This window comes from Strix uralensis, chromosome 6 (assembly GCF_047716275.1).
Source record: "Strix uralensis isolate ZFMK-TIS-50842 chromosome 6, bStrUra1, whole genome shotgun sequence".
NCBI classification, from domain to species: domain Eukaryota; kingdom Metazoa; phylum Chordata; class Aves; order Strigiformes; family Strigidae; genus Strix; species Strix uralensis.
In genome coordinates, this window is record NC_133977.1 from 1,018,499 (window position 1) to 1,046,296 (window position 27,798).

General features: G+C 53.3%; 1 protein-coding gene across 31 annotated transcripts in view; it reads right to left on the minus strand.

Moving 5' to 3' along the window:
• Window positions 1-9,072: 9,072 nt before the first annotated feature.
• The window catches only part of PCBP3 (poly(rC) binding protein 3), a 61,814-nt gene continuing 43,088 nt past the window's right edge, over window positions 9,073-27,798 (minus strand). For 11 of the 31 annotated variants that reach the window (XM_074872404.1, XM_074872413.1, XM_074872423.1 and 8 more), the window contains 5 exons: window positions 26,509-26,587; window positions 25,693-25,752; window positions 22,594-22,646; window positions 19,483-19,652; window positions 9,073-9,519 (listed from right to left, as the gene is read on the minus strand). In XM_074872404.1, the coding sequence (XP_074728505.1) occupies window positions 9,474-9,519; window positions 19,483-19,652; window positions 22,594-22,646; window positions 25,693-25,752; window positions 26,509-26,587 (408 nt within the window). In that variant the 3' untranslated portion in view covers window positions 9,073-9,473. Of the gene's footprint in view, window positions 9,520-16,769; window positions 17,722-19,482; window positions 19,653-22,593; window positions 22,647-25,692; window positions 25,753-26,508; window positions 26,588-27,798 lie in introns of those variants that run through there. The other 20 variants (XM_074872429.1, XM_074872420.1, XM_074872405.1 and 17 more) reach the window with 13 other exon arrangements.

Below are 27,798 nucleotides of genomic sequence, written 5' to 3' on the forward strand. Positions count from 1 at the left end.
GGATCAGGAGCTGTCAGCTGTGAGTCAGAAACAAATGAGGCATTTCTCCTTACCCATTTTCTGGATGTGGCTGTACCTGCAATGGCACCCTGGCCACCGGTTCCTGGGATCTCCGCAAGCCTCACGCAGGGGGCCCTGGCACAGTCAGTGCCCAGTATTAGCATACCATCAGCCTTCTCTGTGGGGCAGGGGCGATTGGGCCACCTGCCAGACTGCTCCCTCCTGGCTCCTGGGATGAGAAAGCTGGGGCAGGGGGACATGCATTCCCATTGCATCCCCACCTGTGTGAGCTGGCCTGTGTTGTCCTGCTAACCAGGGGAGTCCTTACTACAAGGCAGAGCTGGAGCTGTCCCATGGGCACCCAGGGATGGGGCAGCATAAAGGCACCACATTTTTGGAGAAGCACCTTCCTCCCTGACTTTCAGGGCTTTCTACTCAACCCAGTCAGGAACCTGAGAAGCAAGCTGAGAAAAAATCCCACAGGGACACCTACAGACTGGGAACAACTCCTCTGGGCCATGCTCAGGGCAGGGAGCAGGAATGGGGTCAAAGCTGTCAAGCCCAGAAGGAGTGCAAGTCCTTAGGGATGCCTGGAGATGAGCATCTTCCCATTCTGCAGGATGGCAGGAGAGCCTCAGGACCTGCAGCAGTGGGGAGCTGGACCCCCACATCAAGGTCCCCCAAAGTATTGTAGACCATCCGCTCTCCATGGCCAGCACTGGAGATGAGTCCCGTGCTGCTGAACTCAGACCCAGAAACAGGTACTGCCAAACCCCTCATCACAGTGGGAGCATTAATTGCTATTGGAGAGAGAGGTGAAATGCCTGGGGGCTGATCCTACCACAGCTGCAGCTGTAACCTGCTCCCAAAGGGGACCAAAAGCTGTCATTAAATAACAAATTGATGGATTGTCCAGGATGGCTCCAAAGCGCAAAGAGTCGACAGCGCAAACCCAGCCTGTACAAACGGTTTGCACACAAGTTGGCTGCACAAAGGCAGCAGGAGACCTGCCCTTTGTGGGGCTGTGCAGGGCTGGCTGCCACCTCCATCACCCTGCCTTTCACGCACAGCTTCTCTGACAGAATCTTTGTGTGAATGATCAGGAGAAAATATCATAAGCTTGGCTGTAGGAAGTTGTCTCAAGTTGAGACAACTAAAAAAAAAGCTTTAGCTCCACTGATTACAAATTACATCAGTGGAGGGGCCTGTCCACACTATCAAGGCAGATACATCAAATAATGACTCTTTGGATAAACAAAATCCAAGATCAGTGGAAAAAAACTGCAGACTGTGCTGAACTGAAACCTCGTAAACCCAACAGCACAACAGGCACTGTTTTTCATGCCAACACAAATTTAGGTGTATCTGTGGAAGATGATGTTAAAACAAAGGAAAGAGGAGAAGCTGGTGGTCTCAAGAAGAGGCAGGACCGCTGCTGGGCACCCCTGCACCCCGTCCCCACAGCTCCTCCCGACCTTTGGAAAGCCTCAGGGTACCATGTGCTTTGGCTGAGGGGCAGCCAGACCAACAGGGCTCCTCCTTGGAGGAGACAAGAAGTGTTGGGGGGCTACACCAAAAAGTGAAACAAAACTCTGTGTGCGTTGGGGGTGGGAAGAGACACCCCAGCTACAAAAGATCCAGGTGTTTGTTATGCTGAAGGAAGCATTTTTCCCCCAGCTGAAAAGCTTTAGTACCAGTGTGAACCTGGTGGGTGTAAATAACTGCCCAGGCATAGAGATGGGTGGGCTTTGCAGAGCTGTGCATGTAGCACCAGGAGATAAGGACACCAAAAGGCAAATTTTCAAGGCATTTCAAACCTACTAAAGATGCTTTCCAAGAGAACAAGGGTGTTGAGGGACAAATCCTGCTGTGTGACAGTTCACAGGGGATCAGACCTGATTTGGCTTTCCAACACGCCTCCTTGGTGCCCCCATGAGGGAGCTCACCTGGGATTTTGAAAACCAGCCAGAGGCTCCCAGGAAGGGGGGTGCTGGGAAGGGACCCGTCTTCATGCCTCAGCTCAGCGGAGGCATCTTGTGAATCTGCACACCAGAGACATTTCCTCTTTGTTTTATCTCTTCCTCTCCCCCCTTCCCTCCCAGGCAATTACCCTGAGCAACACAAGAGCCGATTCCCTCCCCCTCCTTAGAGGAAGGGAAAAGCACATCCATCTCAGGAACAGCCCGGCTGCTCCACAGAGCCTTGCAAGCTGGAGGCCGGTTGGCTGCGCCAGCAAAGACTTAATGATAATGGTATGGCTTGTGCAAGGCGCCTGCTGACCGTATATGGCTCCACACAGCTGCAGTTTGTCCGACCCTGTGCACCCCGGCATGGGGAACCAGCAAGTCAGGGCTCCCCCCGCCGCCAGGGACCCCAGTTCCCAGCTGCCAGCCACAGGGGCTGTTATCAGGTGCAACATCCCAGGTTCATCCTCACTGCTGTCCAATTGGGCCACAGGCTTGGATCCCTGTCCAGCTTCAAAAGCGTTTTAAAGCGCTGCTAAACCAGGGCTAGCAGCCAGCAGTGTCTCCGGGGTGTTGAACGGACGTTTCCTTGGAAAAGTGTGGGCTAGTTTTGTAGAAATCCAGCTGATAGCTGGGCAGCAGTTTGCAGGCTGACCCCAGGGGTGTTGCAATCATTGGGCCTAGCAGCATGCCATCATGTCCAAAAATCTAAGGACACGTGCCTGTGAAGGACGTTCCGTTTCCCTTCTTCTTCAGATGAGGCCAGGGGAGCTGACCCCTATGGCTCTGGCACAGCGGGTCCCCCAGGAGCAGGACACACCCTTCATCTACCAGCATTCCTCCAGACGAGCAAGGGGAGCCCCTCCACGGTGGCTGCATGCCCTGGGGGATGAGTGCTCCCCATCCCAAGTCCCAGCCCACAGTACTGCAAGCAATAACTTTTAGTTCAATACCAGACCAAATCGGGGTGCAGAAAAAAAAGTGCACTTGGGACAGAATTTTTGCTTTTTCTCCTCCCAGAGATTGAGAGAAGAATGAATTTGCTCCATTTTTCTGCTATTAACTCTTTCACACAACCTTTCCTTCCCTTTGATCAAGTCCACTTAGAAATGGAAAACACTCCATCCACAGGAAATATGGAAATGAGCTGAAATGAATTCCCCTGGGAAAAACCAGGATTGAACCCACCAGCACACTCATAACCAAAGGGTGCTTTCAAAAGCAGGGAAGGACTGAGTACCAGATTTCCAGCTCCATCTTCTGCAGCTGGGGGTACTTTGTCCTCTCACACGGTCCCAGGAGATGCCACAATTAACAAGCACTGAAATTTCCCCAGTTGCAACCCCATGAAGCACATTGGCATCCTGACAGCTGGCTGTGTCACCTTCCACCACTCCTGGGGACGTGAGTGCCCAAGACTTGCTAAGCGTTTGGGATGTTGAAGGCGTTTGCTTGAAGAGGTTTCCATGTGCTCTGGTTGCCACAGACTGCACCTCCCTGGGCTGGCTGTTGGACCCCCAGGGTGCACAACCCAGCTCGCCCGTGGCTCAGCTGCATCCCCACTGGCTGGCCCATCTCCATGCTCAGACCTGCACAACAGGAGCAGCAGTGGTCCAAGCTGAGCGCTGTGCCAACCACAAACCCTGCTGGAAAGAGTGTGGCTTGTGGTGTTTCTGCACATGATAATTTATCTTCCCACAGTGGATCTCTGTGGGAGGAGGCAGTGGAGAAACCCCTCCAAGCAGGAAAAGCATCACCTCTCCCAGCACAGCAGCAGCTGCTCTCCCAGCACAGGCGGGTGGTGCCTTGCAAGCATCCTACCATGGGTGTAGAGTGGGCTCAGCAGCACCAGAGGAAGGTCTCACACTTATCCACCCACCTGCAAAAAGACCCAGTGGAAAAGCCAACCCATGTCATGCAGTATCTTCCAAATCCCTTGACAGCCCTACTCAAAGTGACACGTTTTCTTTGCCAACCCTGCAAGAGGCAGGACAGCCAGGATGTAGAGCTTGTCCTCTGCTTGAATCGATGGCTCATCTGACCTGGCGCGAACTTCTCCACAGTGCAGATTGCCAGCGGGGCTCTGCACCTACAAGTTTGAGCTGTCCTGGGGGGACCCTTCCCTCCCTTCCAGCACCATCTGGGGACATGCCCTTCCCTTCCCCATCAAAACCTTCCTCAAGCCACCCCCACAGGGCCACCGATGGTCCAAGGGGGGCTTTCCAGCTACCCCACTGCTCCAGCACATATTGGGTGCTAGTTCCCCCCCGGCACCACCCACTCTGCAGACCCCTTGCGTGCCGGCACAGCCAAGACACGGCACAGCTCCACCAGCAAAGCCACAATCCCATGCCCAGGCTGGTGTGGGATGGGTTAATATTTTCCCCGTTACCTCATGCTGGCCTCTGGTCCTATGGAAAAAACAAGCCATCTGGTAATAATATTTCTCTAATAGCTGTCTGGGTCTGTGGGAAAGCTTGGCTCAGCTTCTTAGGAAAGATGAGAGGGTCGAGTGAGAGGGGAGGTTGCAGATGCGGCATGGGAGCTGTAGGAGAGGAGATAACATTTTCGGGCTCCTTTTTCTGGCCCCCCAGCTCTCGCAGGGCTGCTTTCCTCATGGCGGTGCTGCAGGATGGGTGGGATGTCTTGCATTCGGGATATTGGGAAGGGCCTCCCCGCATGCTCCTGGGAACGAGAGCCCCACCATGGAGGCTTGAAGGTGAACAAAGCAAAACTCACTTTCAGGTTTCTTTGATTTTTTCTTTTTCTCCGGGGAAAATGTACATTTTACACTCAGAAAATTGAAACAACCCAAGGCGTAGGCTTTTTGGGGTTGGGAGCGTTGTGGTTTGGGAATAAAACTGGCCCAAACCGGGAAGATCGCCAACACCTGCACTGTTCTCCTGTTCTTGCAGAAAACAAAACCGAAGCGGGGGGCCTGGTTTTCTGACAAAGCTAGAGAAGAAATGATGGGAGGCTTTGATGCCCGAGAATCATTGCTTGCTAGCTCCTGACCAAGCCCTTGGCAAGCAACCGTGCTTTGCCCCAGCCAGCCCACGTGGTGTCAGCAGCACCCCGGGACATGCCACCTCCAGCCCTGGGGATACGGCTGCCAGGACAGGGGACAGAGCACCCGCCTCTCCCACGTAGCCTCTCATGGAGCACATCCAGCAGGCACAGCATGAAAACTGGGTGGAAAAACACGCGCTAACCCCTCTGGCAGTTGGGCGGAGAATATTTTCCATTTCTCTGCAGTATAATGCATCGCTTGGGTGATTCCCAGGGAGTGGAGCATGCTCGCCAGACTGGCCACATCTTCCTGGGAAAAGGAGGCACCAGGCGCTCGAGGAACAGCCGAGCAGCCGCCAGACACAGCCCTGGCTCCAGCTGGGGGGACTGGAAGCCACTGGCTCCCCCCCCAGCCCCATACGGGGGGAGGTGGCACAGGGCTCCCTTGCCCTGCAGTTTGCAGAAGCCAGGCCAGCCTTTGTCACCAAACTGCAAAGAGATGAGCTAATCAGGTAGGAAACCTGGTGTTCCCCTGCCACGGATTACAGCACCACTTCCAAACCTTCCTCTCCGCATCTGTGCGGATGCCCAGCAGCTTGTTGGTGCACAGCAGTGACCAGGACTGGTCCCAGAAAGCCCCAGGTGGAAGGGGTGACACGAGGCTGGCAGCGTTCCCCATCCTCTCCTGAAGCAGCACAGCAAAACCCCCAACGCCCACATGGCACCGTGCTTCTCCTTTCACCCCTCGCCTGTTTTCCAGCAGCTTGTCTCGACTTTCAAGATGCAGTGGTGCTATAGCACAGCTCATCTCTTCTGCGGAACCAAAAGACCACCCTGAATTGCTTTCATTTCATTTCCTCCTGCTTTCAAGTGACCTCCGCTCCCCTGAACACGCTGTCATTTTCCCTCGGTGTAGGCAGCAAGCCCCAAAGCCCTAGGAAGGCACAGAGGTTGTTGGACACCCTCCAGATAACGCCTAGGCTGGCTTCAGGGCACAGTGCAGTGCACAGCCAGCCCGACCCCTTTCCATGCTTTTCCAGGGGGATGATCCACCCCAACTGAGGAGCTCGCACATATCTGGCAGACTCCTTGAGGTCCCTGTCACCTCTTTCCCAGACTGTTTCTTCTCTCAGTTTTTTTAGCATGCATCATTTATACTCATCATTTTTACCACTCCGGCAGCCATCACAGCTTCTGGGGTGGCTGCGCCCTTTGAGAGCAGTCCTAGGATGCAACAAGGCTTGCAGCTGAGCTTTCTTTATGCCAGAGCCAGATCCAGCCTGCAGCCTTTTCCTAGAAGATTAAAGCAAGTCAGCTACCCTTCCTGACAAGGACACCTTCCCAGCACACTCCAAGCAGTGCCAAGCATCCTCCTCAGATCTTTTGCAGATAGTGAAGAGCAAATGTAAACCATCCAGCCATTTTGCTGTCCTCAAGCTTATTTCCCCAGCTGTGTTTAGCCATGGCTGAGACAGGAGTGATGATGCTGAGCTGGAGGAGAAAACTGTCCCTCAGGAGCACCACTGAGGAGGAGCAGCACTCTTTGGAGGACAGCCCTTGGTCCTGCAGACACACACCCTGCCTGGGAGACATCTAGCACATCACCCTTGCAGGATGGAAAGAAGCAGCCACCTTTTAAAAGATACCAGGCCACCAAGCTGGCCAGGGGGTTGGAGCACAGGGCACACAAGGAGAGGCTGACCTGCTCCATCCTGGAGCAGAAGCAGGGGTTACAGAGGAGACAACAGACCAGAGGTTCCCAGCACAAGCTGCAGCAAGGTCATAAAGATAAGCATCTCTCCTTCACTGCTTTGTTTTTTTAGAGGAACAGTCAAAGGTAAACAGGCTGTTTCAAATCTCCAAAGACGCACCCTCTCAGGAGGAAGCCACTGAGCACTGCAGCCAGCTACCCTGCAGCAGAGGGCTGGAGGCAATGGGGAGGGGTGTGGGGCATCTGCATCCCTTAATGCCTTTCACAGGGGCAATGATACTTTGTGTTTCAGCTGATGCATCCTGCAGAGGAAAAGCCAGTGCATGCAGGTGAAGGACGTTGGTGGTTAATATCCCTTCACACCCACCTCTCCAGCCTGGGCAGGGATTCAAGCCCTGTGGGTGGGTGGCAGTATCTGGGGCTGAACCCCAGGTGTTTGCACTCACAGATCTACTGTCTCCTTCCGTGGGACTGTTCCCACCCTGGGATGTCTCTGTCTCTGGCAGTGTCTCCTAGCACCAGGCAAGGGTGCATGGCCATGCAATGTGCTCATGGATGGCCCATGGCTTTGTGGAGGTGGGAAAGGATCCCTGAGCCAGGCTGACCCATGTTTCCCAGAACTCAGAACTCTGCTTTGGGAGGGTCTCCACAGTGCTGCTGCTGTGAGGAATGGGAGAGGAGTGGGGACATGGGTTTTTCTCTAAGCCAAAGCATAGGACCAGCTGATGGAGCAGGAGAAACACTGAAAACCTGTTTTTTAGTGAAAAGTGGGTGCCAGGTCTGGAGCTGCATGTTGCAGGTGGCTTTGTGGCTTGCCTGAGCCAGGCAGCAAGCTGGGCTGGCTGCTGGCACCCTGGGCACCAACACACCGTGGGAGCCAGCACAGGTAGCAGTGTGCATCTTCAGTCCCCAGCAGGCGTTGCCTTCGCTGTGTCACCTCATTCCAAATAAAGAGATTTGTGAAGGAGCAAAATGATTTTTTTCTAGTCAGATTCCCATCTTGGGCATGATAACAGCCTGCTTTTAAGGATTGCACTGGCTGACTTTTTACCACAGAAGATCCCTGGCTTTTTGCAAGTTGCCAAGGGTGGCTTTTCCTCCTGGAGGTGCTGTGGGGTACAGATACTGGGATGGGGTGGAAATGAGCACCTTTTCTGCCAGTGGGCCCATAATGCTGACTATGAGCTGGCCGAGACCTCCCCAGATAGTGCCACAGGCTGACACCTCTGTATAGGACCAGTGTGATGGCACAGAGGAAGCACTTGGGGCAAACACTGGCGCCCATACAGATTTGGGGCTAGTGCTCACTGGGTTTAGCAGGGGTGAAAATCAGGTTCCCACAGCAACACTTGGGCTCGGCCAGCTGCCAAAACCCAGAGGGACTGTCTGCCTGCCCACAGCCTCTTTGCAGGGCCAAACAAGAGCAGGGGTGACATGCACAGCAGAAAATACAATTCTAAACGGAGAAAAAGGTTGAAATGGGCATTTTTGCCTTCATTTCCCCATGAGGCAGAGGTCTGAACAGGCAATGCTGGCTTCTCCTGGCTGCCTGGCTGTGTTTCAGCCCTGGAGCTGGACTGGCTAGGGACTGGAGACCCTCACTGCATCAGGGCAACATGGGCGAAGTCAGCAGCTCTGCTTCACAGGGTGATACCCCTGCTTGAGGCTGGCTTTACCCAAGGGCATGGGCACGTGTGGGCATGGCAGGGGAACTGCCGGGGCTGGTGGCGTGGCAGGGAGAGGCAGCACTCTGGCATCGCTTCTCGAGTAAGAAATGAAGCATCCCAGTGAAAACATGTGCCCCGATGCAGACCAAAATAGTGCTGGGTCTGCTCCAAGGTCTGGGGCTGGCGTGTGGCAGTCTGGGGCGGGGGCAGTTTGAGAACTGCCATTGTGTAGGGCTGGATGGGCAGCACATACCCCATCCGCATTGCTGGCAGTCCTGGCGGTGGGCTGCTCCCATCCAAGGGGCCTGGCAGTGACTCATGCTTGCTATAAACAGATCTCCTGACAGATAATGAATCCCAGCCGCTGCTGTCTTTGGGGAAAGCTCTGGATTTTCTTCACAGTGCTCTCCCCCCCCCCGTCCCACTCTCCCTCCCCTCTGGGCAGCCCCGCTCCCGCACTGGATCATTTCCTGATGCCGAGCGGATGAGGCCCTTTTTCCAGCCAGTCGTGGGTTGTTTCACAGGCTGTGTGCACTGAGTTTCCCCATTAACCCTCCCGAGGGGACAGAGGCTTCTGCCCTGCTGGGCCACCCCACAGCATCCCACCACCCTCCCTGTCGATGCCCCACTCCCCAAGCCACAGCTGTGCCAGCTGAGCAGCATGTGCCCCCACTGGGGACCCCCTTTTTGCTGTCACCCCAACCTTCTCCTGCTAACCATGGAGGGTACCTCAAGCGACAAAAGCTTTATTGCAATTACACAAATAAGCCACAAAATACATCGCAAAGCAGCAGGGGAGTGAGGGGTGATACAGAAGCGCAGAGAGGGGCGGTGGGGAAATGCTTGCTTGCAGAAGCAAGTACTGCTGCAAGCTGGCTGCAAGCTGCTGTTCTGCTGCAAGCTGCTGTTCTCCTGCAAGCTGCTGCTCAAGCCCCCTGGTCCCGCCGCTGTCCTGTACCACAGCTGAGGGAGCAGGGTCTGTGCAGCCATGGGCAGGGGACTTCGGGCAGTCAGCCTGAAGGGTGCCACGGAGGAGAGGGAGAAGTTCATGGAAAGCCGGCAGCATCTTCGGGGGAGGCTCAAGTGTCAGCCACTGGCACCATGTCTGCTGCGGTGCTCCGGTCAGGCGATGAAGGTGTTCCTCCCATGGGGATCAGGGTCTGGAGAGCTAGGGGGTCAATCAAGGGAGATGGTCAGGGCTCAGCTGAGGCTCCAACACCAGTCCCTCCCCCTCCCAGCCCCTTGGGCTACATGGATGCATGGCACCACACAACGCCCTGAGCAACTCTCCAGTGTGATGCTGAAATCACCTGCACCCTGAAGGCCAAACCTGGGTGAGCTGTGCCCAGGCTGAGCTCTGTTACACCAACACAACCCTCCCTTTGCCACTGAAGCTCACACCCAAACACATCCCACGTGAGTGCCCTGGGCTGCTGGGTGAGCCAAGGTGTGCTGTGGGTTTGCCTTGTGGGCTCTCACTGGGTGCTGTGAGCAGCTTTTTGGGAGCTCCAGAAGAGCCAGCCGAACATGTCGAGGCCACAGGCTTTGTACAGGTAAAATGCCTTGACCCCATGTCACACGCTGTGGGCTGTCCCCGGGCTGAGCATCGCCCCTGGCTGTTTGCCTGCCTGCCCTCCTTCCTATGCCTGCCTCTCTCTGTCCCGCAAACAAGGCTGCAAGGATGGTGACTGAGGACAGCTGGTGCTGCTGGCCCCCATCAGCTCAGGCAGTGAGGTTTGGGGGTGACGGGCAAGGGCGAGTGCATTGAGGGGCTGGGGGTGATGCGCAGGAGCCAGCAGCTGGGAGGGTAACACTGGGGAAGGGCGCATACCCCTGCCCAACCTCTGTCTGTGAACAGCAGAAAGCCTGTGAGTAGGTTTTGGCATTGTGCTAAGGGGAAAAAAGCACACCCTGCCCGTGTTCTGGCCAACAAGGAGCCACGGTCACACAGCTCTGGGCTGCCCCAGCACAGAGGGAACAAACATCACAGGCTGAATCTTGTATCGCAGGTACATGAGCACATAAATATTTTTTTCAGTCCAACCCCCCCACCCCGAGCGCTGCTGCATTTAAAGATACACTGTGGTGTCCTGTACATCTTGAAATTGTTGCATTTCAACCTGAAATGTTTGGAGGGAAAATCTACTTGAGGCAAGAAAAGAAATATTAGCATGCAACTGAAAATCTGGTTTAAACACAGAGATGGTGGTTTCTCTGGGGTGTCAGGTTTACGTGTTTAACTAGCTTTTCATAGGCAGTGAGAAGCAGCACACCATTCCTCTACTGAGTAGCACACAGCAGCATCCATTGGGGAAACCACAGCACTGGCTGCAGCAGTAGCCTCAGGTTACACCATTGCAATGTCTGGGTGGGAGCTCCTGCCTGAAGGACCCCATGAAAAAAAAAAAAAAACCCCATACCACCAAATCAGAGGTTTTGACTGAGCACGTCATGAAGCTATCTTGCTCTCCTTTGCACTGGGAAATCCTGTTGGATTTCTGCTGTGGTTCGACCCTAAGCTATGCACGTAACCCTGAGTTCATGAGTAATGCTGCTCCATCCCTCCATCCCTCCCTCCCACCTCCCCAAGCTCTTCGTGCTTGGCCGTGCTGCCAGCTGCCCACCACCACCATGCCGCCATGCCCACGCTTCCCCGGAGCATCCCACGCCTCAGACTCTCATCTGAAGCATCAAAACTCAGAGAGCGTCCAGAGCCAAGTGGTGCTAGACCTTTTTTGGTCCAGATGCAAATGCTTTTAGACATAGGCTTTCCTCCAGGCATAAATAATGCCTCTGAGATGCTGCTCACAGGGAACCCAAATACAACGCTCTGGGAGTGCTTCAGATACTTGACTCCTCGTGCACATCCCGGCTTTCCCTTTCAGGATCAAAGCAGTTCCTTCTAGAAACAGCACGCGTGTTTTAAATCAGCAACAGGCTGATTTCAGCATGTTCAGCATGGGGTTCAGCAGCGAAGCCTCCTCCTGCCGCTTCATTTTTATCTCGCTCATCTCCTAGCTGTTTTTTCTCCCCATGTGCGGAGCCGACACGAGCATCATTTCTGGGAAGAGACATCTCTGCGGTTAAACTGCCTAAACACTAGTGTGGGAATCCAGAGCCAGTCTGGTTTTGTACTTGGCTAGATTTAGTTTGCGGGCTGCTTTCTGAGCAATCTGGTGTCTCTTGTTCCTTTTTGCAGGACAACTGTGCTGAGGCAGAGCGGGAGCGGGGGGCTGCACATCTGGAGTTGAAGGAGTTGCACATCTGGTACATTCAGTACTTCCTAAAAGTCACTGCCACGTTACCCTTTGGATGGAGGCCTGGGGCTTGATGCATAGCACAGTGGATTGAGATCCACAGCTGCATTATTTTTTTGAAGGGAAAGCAAAAATAACCCTCAGCACAACCCCAGCTCCCCGTGATATCCAACATGTGAGTAGGGGAATTACACCGAGACTATGACCTTTCTGCAAGTCATTCCACCAGCTGCAGACACTCCCGCAGCGAGCTGAGGCACGGCGCATGCCGACCTCCCCGTGGACAGCGAAGGCTGGGGACACCTGGGACCTCTCTAGCAAAACCTTATCCTTCTGTTGCGTAACACCGGGTCAGGGAGACCAGAAAGTGTGGGGACACCCGTGGCCAAGGGAGCTGCTAGCCATGTGTGCTTGCCCAGATGGGCTAGGGTGTCTCCATGAAGGTCCCAGCACTGATGGGACCCTTCCCATAGTGGGACACAGTGCCAGCCACCTGCTAGGTGGATGTCGCTGGTGGGGGGGGGGGGGACACAAATACCCACTCCCTTCTCACGTCCAGCAGCGTGGCACGTCTTCTGCAAGTGGATGGAGCAGAGGCTGGGAGCACCCGACATCCAAATGCTCTGCCCACGCCCCGGCTGGAGCAGGATGCGTGCAAAAAGCTGGTCAAGGGGGACACCTAGTGACCAGCCGGGGGGCGGGGGGGACACGCAGGGCTGGGGACCGGAGTACCTCCCTGGGGCTGGGGCCTGCAGCCAGGCAGGGTTAGGGGAGATGGGCTGCGGGGCTCTCATCTTCTGCGAACGGCGTGAGAAAGGTGTCAGAAAGGGTTGGCGCCCAGTCGGTGCCATCCTCCCACCCCTGTGGCCAAGGAGAAAATGAGATTAAGGATTCATCCTTCCCACAGCACAGAGAGAACCCCCAGAAACCCACCTCTGTCAGCACTGGAAGGGTGACATTAAACTTGCTAATGGACCATAAGCTTGAAATTAGCATAATTAAAAGTGACTAGCATGAATACATAAAACCCCCTGAAATATGAATAAAACAAAGTATTACATTTAAAGAGTCTGCCCGGTAAAAGTCACTTTCCCTTAGGGGAAACTATTTTTTTCAACCCCATTATGTACTAGATTTGCAAAGACAGTCTAGGAAAAAAATGCACATAACAATACTCCGAACACTTAATTTTGAGAGCATTATCTGGGAAGGATGTGAGGGGGAGTGGAGACCTTCAGCTGAGCTCCAAAGGGCCGAGCGCAGTCCTCAGCTGCCCCTCTCTGACGGAGAGCCACTGTGCTATGGGGGCAGGGGGAGGCATCAGACCAATACTTTCCTGCCAAAGTAACAATTTCCCACAAAATAACACATTCCCAAGGAATCTGACTGAGTAATACTGAGTTAGTTACTTCCAGAAATGTTGAATCATTCTGCCTGGATAAAATTGCATTGCTCTGAGAGAGAAAAGCAATGTGCTAAAGTTATTCTGTTGATTAAATGGGACATTCACCTTGTATTGAATATTCATTCCAACATTAGAGATGTGCATATATTTTTCCCAGTGGCATGGCTGTGGGCACATCACTGGAGCATTTTAAGATCATATAAAATGCAAACCCAAGACATATCACAAGTAAAAGCAAAACATTGAGGCTCCTTCCAAATAAACCATCGAATCTCCTTTTGACCCATATCAAGGAAATCAAAGCCGAGTTTGACACATTCCTTGTGATTTCGTTGTTATCATTGTTGTCATCCACATGTTCCCAGGAGATGCTACAATTTTTTAAACACCTCTTTCTCCAGGCCTAGCTCAAGCCCAGATGATGATGGATAAGCTGCTAGATTCCCACGTAACACTGGAATTTTGTTTCTTTTTTTTTTTTTTTTTCTTTGCAAAATAACCTGACCCCTAAGAAAAGTCACAAAGTCAAAGGCCTGGGTAATGTCAGAAGGAGGGATACCTCAACCACACCAGCATGACTACATCCTTCACTGTGCCCTCTCCTGTAGGATCCCACCCAATGCTTTCTGCAGGCTCCCCTCCCTCCAGCACTACAGCAAAGGGCTCAGCTCCTTCCCACATCCTCTAAAACCTAAATGCACAGCAGGGAGAGGCAGCAGGCTGGGCTGTATCACTCCCTCTGCCAAGGTGATTCCTGAGCAACAGAAGGCAAATAAGCATTTGCTTTGTAGGGGTTCGGTATAGATTTATCATTTTTTGCACGCCTGGTTTGATAAACCACCAGTTCCATTTGCAGGAGGGCTGGCATTTCCCAGGTAGAGTTGCTCAGGTGGCTTTTTCTGTAATAAATGGTATCCAGACAGCTGAAACAAAAAAAGCATCCTGTGTCAGAGCAAAAAGCAGAAATGTGATCAGTTTTGTACATCGAGGCTCCTTTGCCTCCTCAAGTCCCTTGGGAATACCTCGAGCTTTAACGGTCACGCAAGCAGACATCATGCAGATAAAGCAGGCTGAAGTGCCGTGGGGAGAAGGCAAAACCCAGGACAGCACATTTCAGCAACAGTCCTTAAAAACCACATCCCAAGACGCGTTGTTTTTTATCTAGGTGCTGGAAGATTTGTGAGACTGTCCTGCCGCTCCATGCGGAGCCGAGGCTGCAAGGATGTGTCTGCTACCGCTGGGACCGTCCCTTGCCCCCCCACAGCCTGATGCACCATTCCCCAGAGTGCTCCCATGAGCCTGGGTCCTTGCTGCAGTGTGTGGCTTGGCACAACAGCTCGATGCTCATATCTGACCTCCCCTCCTTCACCATGGATTCCTGCAGCGGCTTTACTGACAGGCACAGTCTCGCTGGGTGATGGACGTACCACAGTGGGCTGGGATGGGGATGGTAGCCAGAGGGGGAAGTTATCTGTGGGTTCACTGGCACGGAGATGCGTGTAGAGGTATTGCTGCAGCCCGCTCCTCCTCTCTAGCAGCCTCTGAGCTTGGTTGCATCTGGCAGATCCAATCTGGCATTTGCTATTTTGGGCAGCGCTGTCTCAGTGGCGGTGGGGAATAGCATGGGGAGCACACCACACACACAGCAAAGAAATTCAGGGCAGATGCAATCTGCAGAAACCACAGGTCCCCGTGCAAAGCCATTCCCACGTTCATTGCAATTAGCACGCTATTACAGTCCCCTGCCTTCCTCAGGGCATAAGCACCCAACACGTGTAGGAACCCCGCAAATGCATTGGCTTGTGATGGGTTTCTTGGTCTTGGTGACATGCTCCTGCTGCTGATTTCTGATGATGCCAGAGTTTTAAAGTGCTTCCATGTGCCCAGAAAGCAGTGCAAGAAGAGGCAGGCTGCTCCTGCCATGCACCTGGGTTGCTTTCCATCCTCCATCACCTGCAAGATCTGCTCATGCTTTGGCTTGTCCTGCAGCTTCATGGGAGAGCCGAGCCACAGCGGGATGGCCTGGTTCCCTCCATGCATCATCCCCCTCCAAGAGGGACATCACCCCAGGCCACTGGCTGCTTCGAGGGTGGTGGCAGTGGGATGTGGAGCTTTTGCTGGCAGGCACATGCCCCGGCTCACCACCCAGGCCACCAGGGTGGCTCTGACAGGCTGATGGGTGGTTATTTTCACGCTGGGTCTCACACACAGATATTTTGTTCTTTTAACACAAAAAATACTTGGCTAGACCGGAGTGAGGAAAAGGAGAGGATAAGGAGTGCCGGTTGCCCACAGCTGACTTACCACCTTTGCAGGTGGCTCTGCGCTTGCTCTGGGCAGTCAGCAATGTGGGGAAGGTAACATTTGGTGCCTGGGCTCTCTCTTTCCTCCAGCATCAGCACAAATACAAGGGGAGGGATGCTGCTGGGGTGGAGGTTACTGGCTCCACCCAAGCCCCTGTAGCACTTCCCAAAGCACCTCCGAACCCCTGGGTGGGGAACAAAGGGATGCTCTTGCATATGTTTGGCTACTGGACCACCTGAAAGGCACAGCTGAATCCAGACTGCCAGGGAGAGCGGAGCAGTGTTGGGAACTGGCAGAAAAGCATCTTAAGAAGGAGCTGGAAGCACCTTTAAATGCAGAGGCTTGAAATGCTCCAGAGAGCTGAGCACGCATGGGTTTTATGACACCTAGGCTGAGCGAATCATTGGTGCTCAGTGGCAAGGACTGGTAGCCACCTCCACCTTTCTGGATCTTTGACAGCAGTGGGGCCCTGGGCTGGGGGAATGGACTTCTAAGGGGAGGTGACGATGCTGCTTGATACACGCAGATAGCAGGCACATGATGTCTTGCTCAAGCAAACTCACTCCCTTTGCCCTCTCCGAGCCATGCTACCATCCCTGCCAGATGCTGGGCAGCCGCACAAGCCCCCATGCTGGGGCTGGAGCCCATAACCCTCTGCCCAACTCTGGCCCGATGGATGCGGTGGCATCATCTGGGGTCCCCACTGCAGCCCCTTGTGAACGCCACTGGTGACAGGAGGAGAAGCAGTCCAGCATCCCAGCAGGAAAAGGGAGGGGAACTGCTAGCAGTACCTGCTGGCAGTAGGGGTAGAAGAGAGGGAAAGGCCATGAAGTCTTGGGGGTCCCCTGGAAAAAACAATATATTTCCCATGTGGTACAGTGCAAAATGTATCTGCTGCTTTAGCTGCCTGGGGACATGGTGTATCACGATCCCCTCCTTTGCAATACAGGAAAAAACATGTACCATATGTTTTGTACAGTAGGAAATTAACAGATGGAAAATATATTTGTTTCCCTGTTTGAGAGGTAGGAGAGAGAAGTAAATCCTGGAAGCAGAAGGCAGGGCTGGGCATAGAGGGTCTTGGGGAAAGGTGTGAGGCACAGACATGGTAGATCCATCCAGACAAGGGGGCAGTGAGAGATGTTTGTTGTCATACCGTAACTTGTAACTTAATCTTAGGGAAAATCAAAGCATTATGCAAGTCAAGTACCCTCCCCTTTAAAAAAAAAAGAAAGCCTAGAATCACTCAGGAAGTGCATCACTCATGGGGACCTTCTCTAAATAAAATAAAAGAATAATAATATGATGATAATAATAATAATGATGATGAAGTTTTGCATACAATCCCCACCTTCCCTCCAAGCAGCTAAAAAGATGCAGAAGGATGCAGAGGGAGGGGTGGGGCTGGAGATGGCAGGGCGACCCAGGAGAAGAACAGTCGGAGCCCATCGGTAGCAGAGCTGCACAGACATTTATTGAACACAAACAACGACAAACACAGCCGGCTCACAGAGCTTCCTGAGCTATCGTCCAAAGGTTTTGCTCGTGGGGATTGTCAAAAGAGTGCTTTCAAAGGCCCCTGGGGGTGTGAATCCCATGCAGCTGAATTCTTCCCACTTCCAGTTGCTTGTTAGTTAAAAAAGAGGACCATTTTTGTGTATGTGTGTGTGTGTGTGTTTCCCTTCTTTTAGTATGAAAAATGGCTTGTCTGGACCCTGCCACGTTTCAAAGAGAGAAGACTGCAGGTGTACCCATGCGTGTGTGTCAGCTTGGGCTCTGCATGTTCTGCTTCCCAAATAACATGGGGTGAAAACTATGCCTTGCCCTGAGGGCGGGGATGCAAGGTCACAAAGGTGAGCCAGGACAAGCAAAGCCAACGATAAGGGAGCATCAAAGGAAGAGGGTGAGAAAAGTAAGTACTCTGAAGCACGCACAGCTCTGGGTGGCGTCACATGTCCATAGGCTACAGCAAGTACCGCCAACTTCAACTCAAACGTGTAAGTAGCTACTCTAGACTGACACTAGAGACCCCGTCAGCTTCTGAAGTCCCACCAGCAGAAAAAAAACAACCCCCCCTTCCCCACCCCCCGAAAAGCAGATGAAGTAATAACACCGTACGCTGAAAACAAGGACCATAACCAAAGAGTTTGGGAGCAGTCTCAGGAGCACAGTAAGGAGCTCGTAAAGAAATGTTCCAGTGTGTGCATATGCATGTGTATTTAAATATATATATATATTTGTTAGTAAAGAAAAGAGTATCTGTGGAGGCAAAGGGAAGACGGTAAATGTACAGGCAGTACAGGCTGGGTGGAGTGCCGGTGGCTGGAGAGGGTCGGGTGGTGCGGAGTGGAGGATGGTGGGTGGAAATTAGAGTGCGCCCATTCCAGTGACCTCAGACGTCAGCCTAGAATAGACAGGGACAGAGAGAGGGGTGAGGGGGAGACAAAAACAAGCGCTTAATATCCAGAGCAGAAAAGAAAACGAAGACCCTGTGGGGCAGCGCTCCTCCTCTGGCCTACGCCCCGCTGGGACTGGGGGCAGAGCATCACTGGGTTGCTTGAGCACACGGAGCTTGGGGGTCCCTGTGGAGGGCACGGGGGGCTGGAGCAGAGAGCCAGCTCAATGGCCAGCTGCCTTCTCCTCTCCTCGCTGCTGCCAGGTAATGCCTGTCCCTGGCACTGCACCCACCAGGGGTGCTGGCAGGAGGCATACCAGTGCACGGCTTCACTGCTACCAGCATCCCTCTCAGGGAGGGCAGGCAGCTGTCCCAGCTCCTCCGTCTTCTTCATTTTGCTTTGGTTTTTGAAACTATGGGAGAGGCTGAGCTGTGCCCCATCCTGCCGCCTGCCAGGTCATCTCTGCCACAGCACAGGCTGCAGCTCAGCTAGCCCTTTCCAGTAAGGAAGAGCGACTCGTTTTTCTTTTCTTTCTCTCTCTTGTTTCAAGAGGTGGGGGGGGTTGGCAAGGAGCTGAGGGAAAAGCTGCTTGGCCGTGCCCATGGGCATGGGGCCGGCCCTGTCCCTCTCCTGAGCGGCTGGAGAGGTGCCATGGGTGGGGGCAGCGGGACAGCGGGGCAGGATGGTGGAGGTCTGTTGCAGGTCAGGGCTGAGGTGGGTTGGGTGCAAGGAGGAGAAGGCACATACAGACCTCACCAGTGCTCCCAGCCCACACACCAACGAACGTCAGAGTCACTGCCAGCAGCCCCCCATCCTCAGAACCCTACCAGCAGCCTCCTGCAGCCACATGCATCCTGGGCTGGCGGCAGGTTAGCACGTCACCAACTCTGCCTGTGGCAGAGGGCATGGACAGTTGGACAGCCTTGGCTTGCACGGCTGTTCCAGGTGAGCGCGAAGCCAGTAAAGGCCCTCTCTCCCCTTAGCTCCCCATCCGTGAGTCCATAGACGCAGGCAAACAGGTCTGTGCGAGCACCCCAGACATGGCTCACCACCAGCACGGAGATGGTCCCCAACCCCTCTTCAGCTACATCTCCCCTGTACGCTCCCCTTGCAGTCCCTTGCTGGACCCCCAGTACCCCACGGCACAGGCAGCATCACCCCCCAGCTGGAGGCAGCGTCGGGAACCCTTGGCCCTTGTAAAGTCCTGTTGCACCAAGCATTTTAGCATGAAAAGGAAGCAATCAGGCCGTTCCCATGTCTTGAGTTTATTGGACTGATTATTTTCATTGGATGGAGGAAAGCCTTTGGGAGGCCTGGAAGCACACAGAAGAGGCTCTGAAGTGGTAGTAAGCGATGCCGGGATCCCAGTGAGCAGGTCCCAAGTGATACCTCCCCACCACCAGCTCATATCTGTCCCCGTCCCTGTCCCCTGCCTTGTCCGCAGGGAAAGTCGGCGGCAATTTTGCCCACCCACGAGCAAAACCCTCGAGTGAGGGTGATGAGTGGGCAGGTGACCGGCGCAACCCGCGGCCACTCCGCCGTCAGCAAAGCAGCTCCCAGTCACCAGCCAAAGTGCCAGTTGGGGGGAGAGGTCCCGCTGGTGACATCTGGTCCCCGCTCAGAGGTCTCAGCAAGCCACCATCCGTCCCAGCCGGCCTCAGGAAGCCCCTCCTGGCCTGCAGTGCCGGGAGCGAGTGCTGCTCCCACCACGCCAGCAGGACAAGTTTGGCCGTGGTGGGAGGCGGCGGAGGTCGGCGGGGGGGTCTCACCTGGCGTTGATGAGGTACTGAGCGAGGCTGATGTTTGCAGGGGTTCCTGTGATGGTAATTTGGCGCTCTGATGACCCTTCCGTGGCGTTGGCGATTTTGATCTGCGCTCCCGACATCTGCCGAATTTCATTGATTTTGGTCCCTTGGCGTCCGATTATGCAGCCTATTAGCTAGAAAAAAAGCACGGAGGGAACGTCTGAGAAGCGGCAGCTCTGGCAGTCACCGGCGGGATACAAGCACAACCACACGGTGCCGGCCAGAAGCTTTCCTCCCTCTGCCCTGGGACACGAGTGACCTTAACGCTCATGAAAACAGGAGAGGGACAGCCCGGGGGTCAATCCCACCTGCACACAAGCACAGTCCTCTCAGGACACGTCCAGCAGCCTGCCCTGCTCTGCTCCTTGGGGGCAAATTTCATTTATCTGCACACAATGCCCAGCATCTCAGAGGGCTTCAAGAAGGGCGAGGTGTTATATTGGGCTCATTTCGGTAATAATAATTTTCACGGTCTAATAACTGGTCAGTGTTTTGCAAGGATGGGAATAAGTCATGTTTCAGACTGTGGTCTGCACTTATGCCCTTGCCAATCACAGCGAACCTGAAGGAGGTTATACAGGACATGTTACTAGAAGAAAACAAGCCTGCCACCTTCCTTGGGGACATCCCAGCTCCAAGAGCCCCCTCATCAGCTGGTGCAGCCACACATGATCGATAGCTTCACATTGCTTGCCCCGTCCCACACTTCTACCCTGTTGGGACACACTTGCTGCCTGTTACCCCCTTCAGCTCCTTCAGTGCAATGCAAAGGCTCGCCCGCGTGCACACCATTGACAGGAGAGCACCACATGTCTGCAGCACCAGCAGAAGAGAATCCTACTTAAACATGTATTTCACACTCTTGTGAAAAAATTAGAGCCAGCTGGAGACTTGAATTTCCTCAGTTGCCCACGCCTTGAATTTTCTCAATGGTCCTCAGTGGTTTGAATCTCTTCAGCAGTCTTCATCTTTGCTCTTGCTCATTTTTGCATCAAACTATGGTCCCCTCAAGCACCTCTGCAGCTTGGTAACACATACCGAGATGTCCAGCTTTACCAACACAGGCATGAGGTGTTTCTGCATGCCTTTCTTGGCCATCAGCATTTGAGCTCTTCTCCAAGGTTACACCTGGGAATTTTATATGTGGGACATTCATCTTGGCAGCTGCTAGATTTCTGTCACTGTAGAAGTGGAGACAACTACTCCTCCAAATGTCCACTGGTCCCTTTGTTAGTGGTTTGTCGCATGTGAACCTGAATATATACACCACACTGCAGTGCTGGAAGAGTATCAACTATCTCAGGGGCTGCAGTGGGCTGTTCAGCCCAACAGCTGCCCATCCTGGTCTTCATGGCGCAGAAATAACTCAGAGATGCTTCAGCAAATGAAAATCCCTTACAGATGGGAACCTGCTTGGGAGACCTGAGGAGCCAAACTATTTAGACAGATGTTCAACAACATCCAAGCTGAACAGCATTTGAGTTTCTCCTGACAGTCAGAGGAGCAACAAGATGGATACCATCAGACTTCCTTGAACTGCAGCGCAAACTCAAGCTGATCTACACCACTAAAACATGCCTGTAGACCCTTTGCTTTAAGAAATCCAAACCTGTCCTCCGCTTCCAGGGAAGGTGGCAGTGAGGACTTAAAAGCCTTCAAAACAACAGGAGGCAGAGCTAAGGAGGCATTTTTCAGCAGACAGAAAAAGGCAGGTGATGACATCTAATGCTGCGCAGGTCTGATGAGAGCTGGGCTTCTAGCGAGCAAATGCTCTGAGTGCTCCTGGGTCCTGTGGGAGGTCCCCTGGAATCCTTTCCTCCCCTTTGGGCCCTTTTCCAAGGGGTCCCTTGATATTCCTGAAGATGTCCTCATTGCTGCCAGGGCTATGATCCCCCATGCTTGACAGACGTGGCTGTTGCAACCTTAGGAACATTTTCAGAGCTCCCTACAGCCTCCCAGAGGGAGCTTGTCGCTGGACAGACAGAAGCAGACTCGGGATCAGCCCTGATGCCATCTCCCTGCAGAACCCTGCCTTGGTGGTTGGCCTTGGTGTGAAGCGTCTCCGAGGGTTTCAGCCAGAAGATGTTGAGAAGCTGTTTCCCTGACACATCTCTCGGGTGGAAGGAGGCTGGGGCATGCATCCTGGAGGAGCGGAGGTGCCCGGCAGCTGCATCCAGGCTCGCTGCCCATCCCTTGCATTGCCATGTGTTGGTGAACAGCAGGAAGAAGTATCAACAGCTGCCAGACCTCGTCTAGAAACTCCTGATAAGGGTGGGCTGAAGGTGCTTGGAGATGGGGACAGAGACTGGAAGTCATGCCCCTGCTTGCCCTGATCCTGGTTTGAGTGCAGGCTGGTTATTAACTCATGGAAAACAGTGGGCCAGTCCAGAAGTGAGACCCATGGATCCAGGTGCTGCTGTGTTGTGCTCTCCATCCCACCTCCTCCCCGCTGAGCATCCCCAAGCACCCACCTCGCACCGTGTGGTGCCCAGCATGACTGCAGCCTCCTCCCAGTGAATATCCCAGTCCAACATCTACTTTACCACAATGCCTTCATCTATAAGACCCAAAAGTTACCTGCCACCAGTACTGAGATAAGACGCACCATCCTTCAGATTTTTGTGTGACACTTTGTATCATCAGAAACACTATTTACTTACCTCCTCTTCAATGCCCCCTCCCCCAGTAACTACGCTTGAGCTGAAACATCATCTCAGATCTGCCAGTGCTAGATTAAACGATTATAGTTTAATCAGGGCTGGCTCAGGAGCTCTCCCCCTTCCCAGTGCTGTCAACTGGGAGTGTTTCATGAGCACTGATTTCACTTGGAAAGGGAAAAGGAGCATTAAGGATTGTACCTAGGAAAGCTACCGACAGAGTAAAGTCCAACGGGTGCTTTATGCTGCAGGCTGATTCCCAACAGACCGCACATGACATGAGTGAACCTGGTGAAGGGGCATCTCTAAACATATTTAACAAAGTCATATGCCTGCAGCTTATATATATATATATACATACACATATATATGTGTATACACACACACACATGCCAAGGAAGCACTTGGATTTACTTACATCATTGGGAATGGTGAGTTCATGAGTACTGGCCGGGGGACTGGCATCCAAACCTGGGCATATGCAAGGGAAAATGGTTATAGCTTGTAGAGACAGCGCGGTGGAGCTCCGCTGCTTTCCTGCAACAGTCAACACTGCAAAAGCTGCGTCCTGCCGGGATGGGAGGGGAAGGGGAGCACACACGCTGGTACAAGGAGGAGGAAGATGGTTGCTACCTGACTCTGCTGGAGCTGGCTGCCACCTTCCCCTGCATCCCTCGAGCTGGCCTTGCAAGTGCTGCCCCATGAGTGCCTTGCTTCCCATCCTCCATCCTCCCACTGAGAATGGCTTCAGAGGAGGCTGCGTTACAGTGCAAGGTCGCAGCATCGTCAGGGAGAGGTGGGAAAAGCACCTTCCCACAGAGCCCTCTTCCACACAGCAGCAGACAGCCTGCTGGCTGGGAGACTCAACCCCAGAGGCAGACAGCCTGCCAGCTGGGGGGTTCTCCACGCACCCTCCAGCCCTCTCTGGACACAGCAGCACAGAGCCGCTCGGTTACAACAGCTGCTTGGTGCCCCAAAGCCAGTTTCCCTGGGTGATCCGGCAGTGCTAGCACAGGACAACCTGCAAAGCATTTTGCAAGTTACAGCCCCACAGACTTGCACACTGAATTTAAGCCAGACCGCTAAGACATGCAGGCTAGCTGGACCCGGGACTGGTGGTCCCTCTCACTCTCAAGGGAAAGCGTGGCAAACAGTATGGAGATTTAGAGCCTGCTTCACTACAAAATGACATGGCAAGGAGTGAGGGCAGCAGTATGCTTCCTCCCAGCCTCTCCTGGGCCAGGGAGAGCACTCTCCTCCACAGTGGGAAAGGTTGGAGCCAGCAGGCTGCCCTGTGTGTGTAGCTCCAGAGTAGCATGGCATGATGCTCCTAGACCAGGTCAAAGCTTGCTTCTCCGAAAGGTTTCCCTATTAAATCACCTCAATGCTGAAGTATCTGCAAGACAGAAGCTGTCTGGTGGCTAACAGGAATTTGCAGTAACCTCAAAAAACCCCTTATCCATACGATATGAACTACTGAGGAAGGCTTTTAAGAGCAGTGCGTGCAAAAGTCCAAGACGCTTGTGCAGAGTAAAGGGTGGCAGAAGCACAAGGAGACTGGAAGTGCTGGGCTGCTACAACACAAGCCAGCAGCAGCACCAAATTCCTGGTCACCCAGTCCGGCAGGGCTTCTTCACACTGCACAGCATGATGCCGCTGCCGTAACCACGCCGAGCAGCTCCTCCAAGCAATGGCCAAGTTTTGCTGGCCCGCATTTCCACCAGGGCCCTCTGCACTGCGGAAGAGGAGCTTCCCTGCAGTTTTGCCAGCAACAGCCGCCCAGGTTTTAAAACGCAGCAGGTCTGAACTGATGTCTGTCTGGGTACCAGCACTGTCAAAGGAAGATTTTTAAAATACTAAAATGAAGCCTTAGGCTGCAATCCCATTCGAGCATCGCCCCTAGAAAGGACAATATCAGGTATTCTCACTTCACTCTTGCATGACTCCTGCGCTTTCCCACATGCACTTCCCTTACAGAGACGCAACGCCTGGGTACCCTGCCCAGGCACCCACTGGTCTCTCTACCACATTTTTCACTCAGGAGCACACAGAAAGGCAGGGAATGGGGATGCAAATCCTCCACTCAGCAGCCCTACGCCCTCCTTCACCTCTGCTGGGTGTACTAATGCTGAAGTCTGCACAAAACAGCTCCTGGCCAGGTTTTACACAGAGGGCAATGCTTAATGCTGACTTTACAGCATGTTGCACTGGAAAAGACATTTCACCAGCCCTGGATAATCTTTCATGCTGAAGCTCTTCACCGTCTGGGGCAAGGTGGACTGCACCTAACACAAAAACATGTCCCTCAGGGGGCTGGTGTCCCTGTCTCTCAGCCATGTGGTAGGCCCTGTCTCTCGGCCACACAAGGCTCAGCTCGGTACCAGCCTGGGTATGACAGAAAAGGTCTTCTGAAGGGAGAACAGCACTGGAGATGGGCTCAGAGCAGCACTGAGGCACTCAGGGGTCTTTGGAAATGCAAGCTGGGCTCCTCAGATTCTTAGATAGGGCTCCCCACCTGATGCTCAGATGGCATGGGTGCTGCTGAAAGCTGGGGCAAGCGGTGCCATGGTGCTGCACCACCCCTGCATCACAATGGCCATCAAGGAATGGCCACGTCTTTCTCCATTACCTGGAGACAGTTTATTTTAGCATACCAGATCCTCCCTCTCTGATATGCACATGCAGTCCCAGAAGCTGTAATGTGGGGAGGTCAGGGCAGGATTAATGCCTTGGGTGATGGTAAATGGCAAAGCAGGGCGCACAGAAAACAAGGCTGTGCAGGTTGGTATCATGAAATCTATCTTTGCTCTAGTCTTGTGGGTTCTATTTACTTGGGCTACGTTTGCTTCCATTGTTAGGCCATGTCCCCAGACTCTTTCAAGGCAGGCATGTCATGAGCCCTGGATGGCTCCAGAGCATGTGTGTGCCCTGGGTACCCCCAGGGAGGGGTCTGGCTCACATCACCTATGAGCCTCCAGGTCTCAGGATAACTCCTCTAAGCAATGGTAGGTTGTGAAAGATAAGCATGATTGGCACATATGGATGAATGTGTGGGACATTTGAGATCAAAAATTCTCCAAGTTTACAGCCACGCTTTGGCTCCTCAGGGTCCTCTCCCACTAAAAATACAGCTCACCCTGAATGGCTTAGAGATGGCTAAAACTGTGTCTTGTTTCTGTTCCCACAGGCATTTTTCTACTGTTTCTGAGCAAAGTTTACGCAAAATTAAATGAAAGAATAAGGGCAATGTCTCTGATGTCTTTCTGTTACACAGATGGCAGTTATACACAAACATCAAAAAACTAGGCAATAAACTCCAGGCACTTTTCTTTTGACATGCTGTACAAAGGAGAATGGCAGGCACAGTGCTGCCCAGTCTCTCCCTGCTCAACAAGAAGACCTGCCGTCTTCTCCACAAATACCACAGTTTATCTAGGAGCACAACGATGGCACAGTCCTATTTAAGAAACATATTTCAACAGACACCTGCTTATTTCCCTGTAGCTTTGTGTTTTACCTGATGATTGGCCCATCAGATTTTGAGCTTCTTCGGAGGAATGTAAGGGCAGCTTTTCTCCTGAAGAGCAAAGAAGAAACAGGTTTAATGCTTTTGCCTTCGAGGAGATAAGCAATGTCACTTCATCTAGGAAGCTCAAAATATGATGAACATACTGTCCGAAAAGGCATTTCCAACCAGCACTTTGACCCCTGAGTAAGCAAAGGTACTTTAAGCATCTCCATCCCCTGCGCTCTATCTGTTTCCCAGGTCACCGTGAAAACGCCAGCCCTGGGGACGAGGCTGCTGAGCCACACCACGTCTGCCTGTCCTCCCATCAATGCGGCTCCCTATGGCTGTGGCTCCTTCCCATCGCTCTCCCCAGTGCAGGGGTGCCGTCCTGCCCAGCTCAGCACCACCAGGTACCAGGGCAGCATCCCCAGCCGGTGCTGAGCCGTTCCCCCCGGGAAAATGGGGATGTCCCACCAGGGTCCAGATCAGCACACGGTGGGAGATGCTACCTCCTTTGGCTGGGGAAGGTGAGAGACTGGTGCTCATCACTTCTGCTGGGAAAGCCAGCAAAGCTGGAAGCAAGGTAAACGTGGCTTCACAGGAGCAGTCCAGACATGCATGGTTAATGGCTGAGAGCTCGCCCGTGAGGACCGTAACCCCCAAACATTCATCCTGTCTCCCTGCTAACCTTTCCCCATGGACATTGCAACTTCAGTTTTACTACTTGCCCTGCTTGTTTCCATAAAATAGCACGAGTTTAGAAAGAGAGAGAAACTCTACAGGTAAGAAGAGAAGGATATCTAGAAAGGGCGTGTGGGTACGTACCAGGGAAAGCGGGGGTGGTCTGTCCAAGGGGAGTAAAGGGGGTTTGCTGCATAGCCAACTGGTGGAGCTTGGTCAACTGCTGAGGGGTAGGAGGGACATTAGAGCTAAGAAGGTTATTGTCATAGAGTACAACAAGTCACACCGAAAATCAAGAGCAAAATTATAACGGAAGAAAAAAAAGAAAACAAACCAAAAAAAACCAAACCAGGAAGCCATGGTGAGACATGGCAAAAACATTAGCAGAAGGACTTGGCCTGGGTAAAATGCAATAAAGCCCAAATCTTTTGCAGAAGTGCTTGGTCAGGGTCTGAAGTACGATACCATCAAGAAGCCCATTCTTAGTTTCTGCCCCTTGCCAAACGGTTCAGCTCCTTTGCCGCGAGCGAGTGGCCACCTCAGCGCATGGCCGGCTGCCTCAGCAGTGGCAAGGCTGCTGCCTACGGCGCTTCCAGCCGCTGCCTTTCCCTCCCAGGCTTCACAACCTGTGACAAGAGGCTGCTGCTCGCTTCAGGACAGATTTAGAGCAAAGGAGCCATCTCAAAGACACTGCCAGGCTAGTGGCCATTGTGTGCCAGAAGCCAGAAGACCCTCTTTGTGCTGCTGGAGCTGCAACATGACCACTTGCCCCCCAGCAAACACTCTTGAGCTGCACCTCAGATGGAAAATGCCTCTTGGAGGCAGACAAACCGTGGCTCTTAACACCAGCATATAAGAGCAAGTCCCTTAGCAGTACGAGGAAATACGGGCTTCAGCCATGACCAGTAGGTATTTCAGATCCTTGTATCCCTTGTTGTGCTGGGTAGGTTTTCGTGCCCCGTCAGGAAGTGGTTGCGTACAGAGGAGTTTGTTTGGAATACATTTTGTGCTCTGTTTCACTGCTCCAAATTAAAAAAAAAAAAATCAATAAACCAAAAGAAAACAAAACGAAGTGGGCTGAAATCTAGCAGTGAGCAGGAGGGGGCAGGTCTTTATCACCTCCTGCTCGGCAATTTCACAGCTGCTTAGAGGGTTGCCAGGATCTCATCATCCCCCAAATGCAAACCACTCATTGCACCTGTCCCCCGCCTGAGGAGGGAGAGGCAGGAGTTACAATTTCCATGTTTTTGGGGGAAACAATAATGAAAAACCTCCTTGCTCCTCAGCGTGGCTAGGGAGGTAGCGCAGGCAGGTCTGGCTGGCAGCAGTGAGGGGGAAACACTGGAGAGAGCAGGTCTGGGGGGCTGAGCACACCGGGGAAGAGGCTGGAGGGAGGCAGAGGAGAGGGGGAATGCCTGCACGTCTCCAGAGAGG